We start from the raw sequence: 14,409 nt of genomic DNA, 5'->3' as shown, positions 1-14,409 counted from the left end.
TGATGAGTAGTGTTCGCTATAATGTTATTTACTGACAACTAATTGGAATCAGTGAGGATAGCCATATTACAGTTTGTTCTTTAGAGAATGTGTTGTTGAATCACTATATTGTACATCTGAAACTAATATAACGCTGTGTGGTAACTATCCTGGAATTAAAATTTTAAAAGAAAATAAGACTATTAAAAAAAAGAGGTTAAATCTATATAATGATCTCGTATTTTCTAGAATCTATGATTTGATGTCACATAAGTGAAAGGTAAAGCTAGAGGATTTTAGGATAGCTGCTGATTTATTGAGCTGTTCATGTTTTAATAGTCAGAAGATATATTATGAATAGAGACTTTGACAAGGCAATTTTTTTGGCTTTGTATTACTGCTCCAAAGTGATATATAATAAGTTCATACTATGCAGTACTTAAAATCAAGATAGCATTTATTATTATGTGTGACACAGGTTGATTACCTCTGAAATGTTGTATCTATTTTGAAATTTGATGTAACAGATTATGTTAATCAAAAATTTTATATTAGATCAATAATATAATTTTACTTAGTTAATAAACCTAAAATATTTCTTTCTTTTTAAAATTTTTTTTTAACGTTTTATTTATTTTTGAGACAGAGAGAGACAGAGCATGAACGGTGGAGGGGCAGAGAGAGAGGGAGACACAGAATCAGAGGCAGGCTCCAGGCTCTGAGCCATCAGCCCAGAGCCCGACGTGGGGCTCGAACTCACGGACCGCGAGATCGTGACCTGAGCTGAAGTCGGACGCTTAACCGACTGAGCCACCCAGGCGCCCCAATTTCTTTCTTAACCATATTGACTAGAACCTTTGTGACCAGATTCCATAATGAAGTAAAGAAAATTCAGGCATTCTAAGAACTTTGAATCCTGGAAAATAGTTTTAAATTAGATATATTGAAATCATTATTTCAAAACCAAATTAAAATTTACCAAAATGAACTTGCATATGTTAATGGATTTAAATGACTGGACTCTAATAATGCCATGTACCTGGATAAAAAGTGAAAGAGAATCATTTTTAAGCTTTTGTTTGTCTGTAGAGCACCACCTGGATCGTTGAGTTTTTCACATTCAATCAAGTATTGATTTTGCATCTATAAAACTATTGTACTAGTGAGCAATAAAACTTTTTCAAGAAAAACTTAATGCTTATAATGAAGTATGAGTTAATGTGTGGACTTCTGAGGTTTACTATACTTTGGGGAAATTAAAAAAATTTGATATCTAAATAAAACATATTTTATACTAATATACTAAAACATTTTAGAAGATATTTCAAAATCTCTATGGTATATGAAGAGTTTGAAAAAATTAGACTTTATTATTACAAGATATAGATATTTTTAAATGCTTATTTTTTTTCAGTTAATAACTGTACTGCAGCTCTTGTTGAAATCATGATATTGAAGGTAACAGATGGGTGTGTCAAGTTAACAAATGTAAAAATTCATCATTAATAAATGTGAACTGTTATCTATTCAACAGAAATAGGCTCGAGGGGCGCCTGGGTGGCTCAGTCGGTTGAGCATCCTACTTCAGCTCAGATCCTGATTTCACAGCTCGTGGGTTCGAGCCCCGCGTCGGGCTCTGTGCTGACAGCTCAGAGCCTGGAGCCTGCTTCAGATTCTGTTCTGCTCATGCTCTGTCTCTCTCTCTCTCAAAAATCAATAAACATTAAAAAAAAGAAAAGAAAAAGAAAGAAATAGTGTCCAAAGCATGGTTTTGACAGTTTTGATAATATTATTATCTAAAAGTCTGTTATTTTAAAAAGTTTCCTTTAAAAGTTAAGGTGACCTATAACATCTATTATATCAGTGACAAAAGGCCAAAATACACTACTTTGATATATAAATCCAACTTTTTGCAATTAGCCTAAAAGTTCTTTTAGAGCTAAATGATCAAACAATTCAATATATTCATGGGAAGTGAGGAAAGTAGAACATGGAGTCACAGAATTACAATTAAAATAAAAATTGATGCCGTTAATTTTAGAAATGATTTAATTTGGTTTATATCAAAAGAAGACATTTAAAGAAAGAAAAACTTCCAATACACACTTTCAGGCAGTTCTGGCTGCTGGCAGCCTACCCCTTATCTAAAAAAGAATGCTTGTTGGCACTATGTTCCATCAATTCGTTTGTGATTTCTAAATTAATTCTGAAGGAAACCACAACTTACTTGAAGATCCCGCTGAGTGTCTGTGTGCCTGATTTTTTTTTTCTCTCTTTACAGACAAAGCACTTCCACTGGTCATGGAAAAAAGGTCTAAATCCGTGTCTTCTCTGCTTACAAGTCTTGCCTGGGAGCAATGGGAGAGAATGTATACAATCATGAAACAAAATATGGCATTTTCTGAATGCAGCTCACATTACCCCAAATAAACAAACAGGCTCTGTCAAACAACCTTCTTCAAAATGATACCACAATCCTTTACTGGTGCCCAGGCAGAACAAATGCACTATGTCAAAGCATTTCTTGCAAATAAGAGCCGATTTTAAAATTGAGGTTTGCTATTTGAGTCTGTACAACAAAAGAAAACATTTTAGTACAGTAATTTTGATGAAAATCAATCTTAAAGGCAACTGGTGAAACTTGAAACAGCTTAACATCACTTATTTACCAAGTATATTATTTAATTCTTAATTGAATGTTAGAAATGTCAGATTGGATTATTTTCTGCAATATTTGTATTTCACCAGTTATAAGTATTAGTCTTCTCAATAATATTCCTCAAAATGCCTTTCATTCCATAGTTATATACTACAAAGTCATAAAAGATCTCTGCCTTCTCGTTAAAACTATTACTAAGGTAAAAATATTATGCAGTAAGGCTAATTTAAGGGTAATTAATATATAGAAATTTCAAGATATATTATTTTAAGGACATAGAATTAAATAATTTATTTCATCTAAAATTACCATTTGAACTTTTATTACTACCTTGGACTGAACCTAACAGTTGAAAGAATCACTTCTTGCCTATAGAATATTATTTTACATAATGTCTAATATTATTAAGTACAGATTTATCAGGATACAGCCCTGAAGTAAGGGAAAATGCCATGATGGAAAGGAAAGCAGCCTCAAAATAACTAGGATTTAACCCAAACCACAAGATGCTTGAACTCCTATGAGAAAGCATTGTCCTTAATGTTTGACGTGAGACAAATTTAAATAGAGCAAACTAATATCATAAAACCATCACTGTGCTTAAAAAGCTATCCTCATATAATGGGCTACAAAATCTCATGAAAATAGAATCTAAAGATCATTCTCTTTCAAATTCAGATCTTTTTACTTTTCCTTTACATACCCCTCCCAACTTCTTCGCACTCTCATGTGCATGAATAGACACCATTCTATGTCAGTCACTTTTTGATGTACCCGGCTAAGTGATACAATTGCATTGTCAAAAGACCACAGTAGAAAACTGTTGAAAAATGAAATAAATAACAATTGGCTTCTAATTTATACCTGTGATTGGTATGAAAAATATTATACATTCTTTCTAAATTTATTTCAATTAGTGTACAAAAGTATGTATCTAATATTTCCATTAGTATAGCTCCATCAGTACTAAGACTTAGAAAGAACCAGTCATAGGGCACCTGGGTGGCTCTGTCAGTTAAGTGGCTGCCTTCGGCTCAGGTCATGATTTCCCGGTTTGTGGGTTCGAGATCCACATCATCAGGCTCTCTGCTGTCTGCGTGGAGCCTGCTTTGAATCCTCTGTCCCCCTTTCTCTATGCCTCTCCCCCACTTGTTCTTTCCCTCTCTTTCTTTCTCTCTCAAAAATAAACAAATAAAACTTTACTAAAAAAAAGAACCAGTTAGGAATAAGGGGGAAGTGCCAATGCAATACTACAGTTCTGGTGAGATCAGTTAAAAAACAAGGAAAAACATGTTAACCACTTAAGGACCCTCCTGCTAGCTAAGGAGGCTTTAACTACAAGATTCAAGATTTTAAAACCAGGTTTTATTTGCTTCAATTTGATGACATAATTTCACATACCTATTTAGAAAGTAGAAATACCCCCTCCTAAACACTAAAAAAAAAATTAAAAAAAAAAAAAAGGCTCAGTTGGTTGAGCGTCCGACTTCAACTTAGGTCATGATCTCACGGTTCATGAGTTCGAGCCCTGTGTCAGGCTTTGTGCTGACAACTCGGAGCCTGGAGCCTGTTTCGGATTCTGTGTCTCCCTCTCTCTTTCTGCCCCTCCCCTGATCTCTCTCTCTCTCAAAAATATATAACTTTAAAAAAATTAAAAGAAAAAAGAAATCGTACCCATCCTCCAAATATGATCATACCTACATGTCAAGAAAATATGTGTGAACACATGCCTTCCATAAATCCCATTACCATCTAACCATTAACACCCAAAAGATTGTTTCTTCCAAAGAAGAAAACAATTAATGTCAGTTACTAACTGGGTCAGATTATAACAAGGAATCAAATTTAGAAGTGAAACTTAACAGGAATACACAATTTCACAATAGTGCCACGTGGCAGCTTAAAATACAAACCCATGTTTTATAAAGGGGTTAGTGAAAGGTCCAGCAGTGCATCTGAGAGCCACATATGCATTAATATTCAGATTCTCTTTCTGAAAACATTGCCTTTTAAATTGAACATTATTCTTCCTTTAACTGACCTTTATTATTTCTCTATTTATTTTCTTCTATATCATGCAGAATGGATATACTTAAAAACTGAATATGACTGCCCATGATTTTCTTATTCTACAAAAAAAATGTATACTTAATTCTAAAACACTGTAATATTAGACACTTTGTATGGTTATAACACAATGAACTGTTTTGAGTCAAGGTTAGATAAGAATATTCTTATGTGCAATTCAATGGCAAATATTTTTTAAATAGTAATTTTGCAAAACTCTCATACGTCTTTGTTTTCTGAACTGGGTGCATTTATGTGGCCCCTACCTGCAAGATTTGTAACATTTTTTTTCTCCATATTTTCACAATAAAATGAGGAGCATGAATATTTGAACATGACTTTTAAAAAAAATTAATGATGTTTATTTTTGAGAGAGAGACAGAGACAGAGCACAAGTGGGAAAGGGGCAGAGAGAGAGGGAGACACAGGCTCCAGGCTCTGAGCTGTCAGCACAGAGCTGGACATGGGGCTCAAACTCAAGAACAGTGAGATCATGACCTGAGCCAAAGTCCAATGCTTAACAGGCTGAGTAACCCAGGAGCTCCTTTTGAACACTACTTCTAAGCATCTGGAGCCTGATTCACCTCCAACTCATGCAAATTAATTACAAACAGAGAATCTCTCACATCTAATAAAGAACAGGGAATTCCTCTTTCTTCTTTTTTTCATAAACAATATTTTATTAAATATTTATTTTTAACATATTATAAGTTAAGACATACTAAACTGCACACATAAAAATATTTTTTCCTTATTATCTAGATGTTAAGTTTATTTATTTTGAGAGAGACAGAGGCAGCACAAGTGGGGGAGGGGCAGAGAGAGAAGGAGAGAGAATGCCAAGCAAACTCTGAGTTGTCAATGCAGAGTCTCATGTGGAGCTTGAACCTGTGAAACCATGAGACCATGACCTGAACCGAAACAAAGAGTCAGAGGCTCAACCAACTGAGCCACCCAGGCACCCCTAGATCATTTTTTAAAAGAGAAATAAGAGTGCTCAGTCAGTTAAGTGTGTGGCTCTTGATTTTGGCTCAGGTCATGATCTCAGGGTTCATGAGATGGAGCCCACATTATCAGTGCCTGCTATCAGAGAGCCTGCTTGGGATTCTCGTTCTTCTTTCTCTCTGCTCCTCCCCCTGCTAGCTCTCTCTGTCTCTCTCTGTCTCTCTGTCTCTCTCTCTCAAAATAAATAAATAAATAAATATTTTTTTAAATAACATAACAAGAGATATAAAATTTATTTTTTTAAGTTTATTTTGAGAGAGAGATAGCAAATGGGGGAGGGGAAGAGAGAGGGGGGGGACAGAATTCTAAGCAGGCTCCACACTGTCAGCACAGAGCCCAATGTGGGACTCAAACCCACAAACTGTCAGATTATGACCTGAGCTGATATCGTCAGCTGCTTAGCTGACTAAGCCACCCCAAGAGAAATAAAATATATAAAGCAAAGTTCACTTATAACCTATCTTATAAAAGTATTCAAAAATTTTAGAATATTATTTTCTGCAACTTGCTTATTTTTCACTATTATATTTGTAAGATCTAGATTTGGTTCATTTATTTTACCCCTCCATTTATAGACATTATCATAATTGCACAAACCCCCTTTCTCATATGAGGCAGAGGCCTCATTATATAACATATGTGGGCATGGAAGACACTTTAAATGGTTTATACAGCTATAATTTACATGCAATGAAAGGCACAGACTTTAAACATGAAGCTCAATCATTTTCAAAATTTTTATGTTGAAGTAACTTAAAATTCCTACAGAAGTTGTAAAAATTGGTACTGAGAGTTCCCTGTATAACTTCCAGCCAGTTTGCCCAATGATATATAAGCAAGGGGGATTCATAAAACCAGGAAATTTACGTTGGTACCATACCATTACTAAACCACAGACCTTATGAAGATATTAATATTAATATTATATAGTCACTTTAACAATTTTCCTAGTGATTAACAATGTTTAACATCTTTTCATGTGCTTATTTCTCTCTAAAAAGCCTCTTAGATGAAGTATCTATTCAAGCCCTTTATTCGTTTTCTAATTACACTGTTCAATTTAATTATTTTTTACAGATGACTACCATGATGGTTAATTTCACTTAACGACTTGACTAGGCCATATAGTACCTAGACAATTGGTTAATCATTACTTCTGAATGTGTCTGTGAGGGTGCTTCTGGATGATGTTAGCATATGAATGGGTGGACAAAGTATACCAGATTGTCCTCTCTGGCATCACCTAATCCACTGAGGGCCTAAATAGGACAGAAAAGCGGAGGAAGGGAGAATTCACTCTCTCTGTTTGACAGATGGAGCTGGACTGTCTGTCTTCTCTTGAGACCAGAACTTACACAATTGGCATGTCTGGTTCTTAGGCCTTTAAACTTGGACCGGATCTGACACTATCAGCCCTTTGAGCCATCAGGCATATAGACTTAGACTAGAACCTATACCATCGGTTCTCCTGGTTCTCAGGCCTTCAGCTCCGACTGGAACTATGCTCCCAGACTCTCCTGGCTCTCCAGCATGCAGCCCATGGGACTTCTAAGCCTCTATAATCAAATGAACTAGTTCCTTATAATAAATTATATGTAATTTATTATATTATTAAATAATAATATTTATTATTATTATAATAAATAATATATAATCTATTATAATAAATACAGAATATATCTATAAATTCCAGAGGGTCAATGTTGTAAGTTTCAGGCCAAGTCTGAAAGTCTTGAAATCAGGTAGTGTGACACTTCTTACTGTTCTTTTTCAAGATTGCTTTGGCTATTGTAGGTTCTATATACACAGACAAAGAGATTTTAAATATGAATTTACATATTAGATATAGGCAAATATAGATATAGATATAGATATGGATATAGGTATCTTATTGATTCTGTTTCTCTGATGACCCCTGACTAATGTAACTACCAAATGCTTCCTTCATACCTCTTTCCAGTAATTTATCCTCAGAAGCAGCAACTGTTCTGATTTCTTTCACCATGGACAGGTTAGTTTTCTCTGCTCTTGAACTTAATATAAATACAATCATACAGTATATACTCTTAACGTGTCTGGCTTTTTTCACTCACTATATTGTTTTCGGTATTCACTTATGTTGCTGTATGTATCAGGAGATGAAAATACCTTGCTGTTTTCTTTGATGAGTTTTATAGTTAACATTTTTTAAATGTTAATTCATTTTTGAGAAAGGGAGAGAGACAGAGTGCAAGCAGGGAAAGAGCAGAGAGAGAGGGAGACACAGAATCCGAAGCGAGCTCCAGGCTCCAAGCTATCAGCACAGAGCCCGATGTGGGACTCGAACTCATGAACCACGAGATCACGACCTGAGCTGAAGTTGGATGCTTAACCAATGGAGCTACCCAGGTGCCCAGAGAAGTTTTATAATTTTAGCATTTACATCTAGGCCCATAATTCACCTCAAATTGGTTTTTTGTTTCTTTCTTTTTTTTTTCTTTTTTTTAACGTTTATTTAGTTTTGAGACAGAGAGACAGAACATGAACGGGGGAGGGTCAGAGAGAGAGAGGGAGACACAGAATCTGAAACAGGCTCCAGGCTCTGAGCTGTCAGCACAGAGCCCAACGCAGGGCTCGAACTCATGGACCGCGAGATCATGACCTGAGCCTAAGTCGGCCACTTAACCGACTGAGCCACCCAGGCGCCCCTCAAATTGGTTTTTAAAGTGTGAAGTAGCAATCAAGATTCATATTCCTTGTAGATATACAGGGGTCCAGCACTATTTGTTGAGAAAAATATTATTTTTTCCCTCTGTTAATTGCTTTAGTACCTTTAAGCAAAATCAACTAACCTTGTAAGTGTGGTATTTTCGGGACTATTATTTTCTATTAATTGATTTTTCTGTCTTTATTCACATAACAGATAGTCTTGATTACTGGGACTTTATAGAAAGTCTTGAGATCAGGTACTGTGAGTCTTATTTTTCAAGACTGTATTGACTATTGTAGGTCTTTCGCATTTCCACATTTTATAATTTGTCCATTTCTACTAAAAATCTTTCTAAGAGTCTACTGAATTTATAGATCGTTGAGAATTGACATCTTACAATTTGAATCTATGCATGAGTGTGGTATATTTTTTTGAAATTTTTAAAGCAATATTTGGTGGTTACCATTATAGGATCTTTGAACATCTTAATGTTAACATTTATTCTTAAATATTTTATGTTTTTACATTGTGGTAAATAGAATATATTTTTTTAATTTTTAAAATCTTTATTTGTTTATTTTAAGAGTGAGAGAGAGCACAAGTCGGGGTTGGGGTAGAGAGAGAGGGAGAGAGAGAATTCCAAGCAGCCTCTGTGCTGTCAGCTTACAGTCCAACATGGGGCTCAAACTCACAACCCATGAGATTGTGACCTTAGCTGAAATTGCTTAACTGACTGAGCCACCCAGGCATCCCGGTAAATAGACTATTTTTAAGTAAAGTTTTCTAAAGTTTGCTGCTAATATCTGATAGAGCATACAAGGAACTATTTTAATAAATTCTGACAGATTTCTTTACAAAATAACTGTACCAGCTTTTATTTTCATGAGCTGTACATCAGTGTCTCCACATCATTAATAGCACTTTGCATTACCCAACATTCTAATGTTTGCCATTCTGATGAGGATAGTCATGCAACTTCTTAGTTTTAATTTTTATCTCTCTGGTCATATAACTGAGCACCTCTTTATGTACATTTATGCATTTAGGCATAAACTCTGTAAACTGTCTATATACACATTTTCTATTGTATGTATATACTTTTTTTCATTAGGTTACCTGACTTTATATTGTTTACTTGCAGAAGCTTACTTTTTATATGGATATTAAGCTATTGTTACTTTTAGACACTGAAAATAGTTTGTCCATATCTGTAATCTGTCTGTTAACTTTTTCCATAAAATCTTTCATAGGAAGTAATATTTAATTTAACATAGTCAAGTCAATCAATTTTATTTGCCATATAATTTGTATCATTTGTATCTTTTAAAAGAGTCTTTATTTACTGATAAGTTGCAAATATATTCTTAATTATTTTATTTGGTCAGTTTTATAACTTCACTTTTCACATTTGAGACTTCAAATCTTCTAAATTCCATTTGAATATGGTTTATGTTCCATTTGAATATGGTTTCTTAATGCTAATTTACTGAATTCTGTGTACTAAAAATTTTGAACTTTCTCATCTTTATCATATATTTTTCTATACAGTCACAGGTCTACTTCTAAACTATTTATATCCATTGGTATATTTGTACCATAAAGTTTAGTTTTATATTAAGTCTTTATATCTTGTGATGCAAGTTAGCTTTCCTTTTTCAAAGTTGATTTACATAACATTGGGCTGTTATTCATCAATACGCATTTTAGAATGAGATTCTTCAGGGGCATCTGGGTGGCTCAGTTGGTTGAGTGACCAACTTTAGCTCAGGTCATGATCTCCCAGTTGATAAGTTCGAGTCCTGCGTCACTATCTGTGCTGACAGCTCAGAGCCTGGAGCCTGCTGTGGATTCTGTGTCTCCCTCTCGCTCTCTGCCCTCCCTGCTCATGCTCTGTCTCCCTCTCTGTCTCAAAAATAAATAAACATTAGGGAAAAAAAATCTGTAGAATGAGATTTTTCAGCTTCCTAAAACAAGCAGCTCTACAGATTTGCAAATTGATAGATTTGCAATTTTATAGATTTATTTGGAGACAGTTGACACATTTTAGGTGCTAAGTTGTTGCATCTATGGATGATAAACTTGGTCAGTATACTGGTTATTATCATATCTCACATGTAACAACTGAATCAGATTCTTCCAGTTGCTGAGAAAGTTGAAGCCTATGGGCTCTCAGCTGAATACGTCTCTGGAAATTGTCCTTAGCTAAAGATGGTTGCCCTGCCTAAGCCAAAGCCTCTTCTGAGGAGATGCAGTAGCGTAAAAACCTGATCTTCTTACCTCATATGCTAACACAATTTAAAAGGGCCTTCTTACCACTGGGGCTCCCTTCTCCTGCTGCAACTCTATTGCATTTTATCTTTTCCCTCTGCTCAATCCTGTTTCTTTCACCACTCAAGGGAGTCGTTTCTGAAAGCCTTCCCCAACGAATGTCCTGCACTCAAATACAAGAATCTCAGAATATGTTTTCTGGGGGAACTAAGACCACCTTCTGCAGAAAAATCCTGGAGTTTTGGGGGAATAAACTTAATTAGCAATTGTCTAAATCTATGACATGCCTTCTGATATGTATTTGGAAATAAGTAAAGTGATATCTTGTTTTCATTTTTCTCAATCCTGTCTGCCACATAAAATGCTTTGATCTTGTTTGGAAGACAGAGATGTTACTTATTAGCTTCCTCAAAACCCAGAATTTGAGTATTGGATTATATCGCATTATTTCTCCTGAAAGTTAGTGAAGAGTATTTTGGATAATATTTATATCAATCTTTATTATTAAGAAGTAATTCCACTGCCTTTTGGTATGAATTAGTTCTGCTATAATGTCAGCTGTCAATCTAATTACTATTCCTCTGTAGATCATCTTTCAATTCACTAAGTCTCTCTTTCATGGTGTCCAGTGCAGAGTTTATTTCAATGGTAATATTTTATATATTCAGAATTTATAGTAGGCTGATTTACTGATTTGTTCTAATTAAAATTTGATCACTTTGTTTCATGATTTTCTGTCCTTCTATTATGAGTGTTTTCCTTATGTCTTAAGGATCTTATAGTGGTAGCCATTGCTGATTTGTTTTTTAATTTTCTTCTTAGTTATGGTCTGGTCCCAGTTGTGCAATTATCAGCACATTCCCCAGTATGTTCCCAAGATTCTGTAAGAGTCTTTCTGCTCTGGGCCTTCAATTAGTCCAGTATCCTTTTGATGTAAGTCCTTAGTTAACCCTTCTCCTATCTCTGTTTACAAAAAAACAAAAACAAACAAAAACTGTGTTTCTTATATACTACCATTTACCTTGTTTTGTGTTCACCTGTACCTCTTCAATATCAGAAAAGCATTTATCATTGATATGTATTTGTGACATATTTGAACATAGTGCAATACAGTGGGATATACATAGGAGGAGAGAGATTAATGTCAGAGCATTACTCTCATAGAACCATTTTGATTAGTGATCTACCCAGTCTGTTTTCATTAATTTTAGGAAGTATAATGATTAAATATAAAATCACTTTCTTTATCATGACATTCTTCCTCCCAAGTGGCAACTCAACAATCTGTGCGCAATTGTTAGTAATATGCATGGTGTTCATAGCTTGAAGTATCAATTTTCCTAGGGCAATCAACATGCCACTCTGCCAGAGGAGTCTCTATTAAAATGCAAGAAAATATTTGCTTAATGATTATTTTAAATTTATGTATAGATTCTATAAATATTTTCATAAACACATTAATTTTAGCTGTTGCCCTAATTTTGCTCCCTTTTCAGGAAAACTCCTTGAATGAGTTGTTCATAAGAATGGTGACTATAACTGCTCTTGATACCATCATACTAGGTTCCATCAGAAAGTGCATTATCTTTTTATGCTAAGTGCTACTTGGCAAGCTAAATTATATTTAGTTTTTTTGGTGAATGTAGAATCTGTGCAAGGAGTATTAATAGGTTGCTATAAATGAAAGGTGTCATAAAGTTAGGGTCACCTGATGCATCCATTTTCACCTGCCAAAGAGACCGCACACTTCTATCATTGGTTAGGGTACCCTCTTCTCTGGAAACTTTTGGAAACATACTGACAATTGCTTGTTTTGTGGGCTCCATTTCTCTAGACTCCATATTTGCCATTCTCCTTCTGTTAACATAGTCTTCCTTCTGATAGCGTATAGCCCAATTGACTTTTGCAATGCACATATAGTTATACTGTCTAGAGTCTTACACTCTGGTCACCATGTTTAAAACTTGGTTGTTCCTAAAGTTCCAATACCTTTTATTTCATTACTTAGAGTGGTTGAGTCACAATTACTTGTTAATTTTTATCTGGTTTGATTTTCCAACTTGTGAGGGTATTTTTATGTTTCCCTCAGTATCCTATTCTTTTAAAATATTCAAGTAAATAAGTTCATTATGTAATTCCTATTCGTAGTAATATTATTTTAAATGTGGCAGTATGCTAATATTTTAAAATCTGTCATATAGAATCAAGATTTTAAATAATATCAGATTTGAAAGTTATATTACAAGTCAAGAAAACATATTATTACAGGTTATTATTTTAACATACAGTATTTTGAGATCACCCCAAATAGACAGAGTTGTGATATTTTCATAATTTACACTAATTATGGACGTATTTTAAAGTGCCATTTACTAAGGATTAGTGTCTACAACATTTTTTTGTACCTTTAAACACATTTCTTACCACAAGCTGAACTCTTCCACCGTTAAGTATATCTGGATCTAACTCAGGCAAGAAGTGTTTGCTGCAGAGTGACAAAAACAAAAATCATATTATTATACAAATGTAGAGGAAGAATATTAAAGAAATTCCCAGTGAAAAGTTTGGGAGGAATCAGTAATTTACAAAGTGGAAATAATAGTTTTATTAAATTGGGCTGTATGCAAACATATATACAAATGTGTCTTTCCATAGTCATTTGAAAATTCAATTTGACATAAAATTTAAATTTCTAAACACCACTTTAATGCCACTCTTCTTTGCCAAACACAAATAGGTATAAAGGGCAAAAATTTGAAAGTACCAATGATAGTTAATAAATTATAGAACATATAAATATTTTATTTACTTTTACTTATATATCTTACTTGTATTATGAGAAAGGCAAAGGTTCTTATTTTTAAAATATCTGTAATGTGTTTAAAGCATTATACTAATGCTCACAATTCATTTCTATTTAAAACTAGAATATTGACATTTGGCTTTTCAAGAACTTCTGTTCTTGAAAACAATTTCTCTCAGAGTATCTACTTATTCCTTTATATATTTTCAAGAGAGAAAAGCTATGAACAATTTCCTGTTATATCATGTGTTTAAATATAACTTATTTAGGGGTAAAGGATATTGTTAAGTGTTTAAATATGTCTAAAATATATCCTGAAACATTTTGCTAATATTTTCACCTTATCTATCCTAATACTTTAAAAATCTCTGAATAATACCTCTTATACCTGATTAAGATCAATGATAAACTATAAGTTACACTATATTTGTTTATAGTTTTAAGGATGCCATCTTATGAATTACATTAAATTGATTAACACCAACGTAAAAGAAATTGTGCTTGCATTAATTATAATACTTAATGTTCTCAAATGTTGATTGATTTATTCCTATTTTCTTTGCTCACAATGAAATAGGACAAAATAATCCAAATTATAAAATATTGTTTTAATTTCACTTTCATTCTTCACTCCCTTTTCCATATTTTTAAAGGAATTATATGGATAGAATTGACCACATGAACATTTCAATTTATATATATTACAAAAAGATTTCATTTTTTTTTACATATTTTAACTTGCTTCTAAATTAAGGGTTAACCCTCATGATTGTAGGATTTTGTTTGTCTTTTGTTAGTCATTTAAATAGTTACTATAATGCCTGGAAACATTTCCAAAGTGTCAGCTACATTTAGATTCAATATCGATTTATATATTTAGTAAGTGTTTATAATAGCACTTTTTAAATTCTTTTTCTGGACACATGTAGTTAAACAAAA

The 14,409-nt window shown here is 33.7% G+C and overlaps 1 protein-coding gene across 6 annotated transcripts in view; it reads right to left on the bottom strand.

The window, feature by feature from the left end:
- Positions 1-14,409, bottom strand: part of LRRIQ1 (leucine rich repeats and IQ motif containing 1) — a 210,475-nt gene that overhangs the window by 21,961 nt on the left and 174,105 nt on the right. For 5 of the 6 annotated variants that reach the window (XM_049626027.1, XM_049626022.1, XM_049626023.1 and 2 more), the window contains 2 exons: positions 13,092-13,152; positions 2,207-2,327 (listed from right to left, as the gene is read on the bottom strand). In XM_049626027.1, coding sequence (XP_049481984.1) covers positions 2,207-2,327; positions 13,092-13,152 — 182 coding nt within the window. Of the gene's footprint in view, positions 1-1,343; positions 2,328-13,091; positions 13,153-14,409 lie in introns of those variants that run through there. The other variant, XM_049626026.1, reaches the window with a different exon arrangement.

The sequence above is a fragment of the Panthera uncia genome, chromosome B4 (assembly GCF_023721935.1).
Source record: "Panthera uncia isolate 11264 chromosome B4, Puncia_PCG_1.0, whole genome shotgun sequence".
NCBI lineage: Eukaryota > Metazoa > Chordata > Mammalia > Carnivora > Felidae > Panthera > Panthera uncia.
Note: the sequence above shows the minus strand (reverse complement) of the source record. Positions and strands in the feature narration are given on the sequence as shown.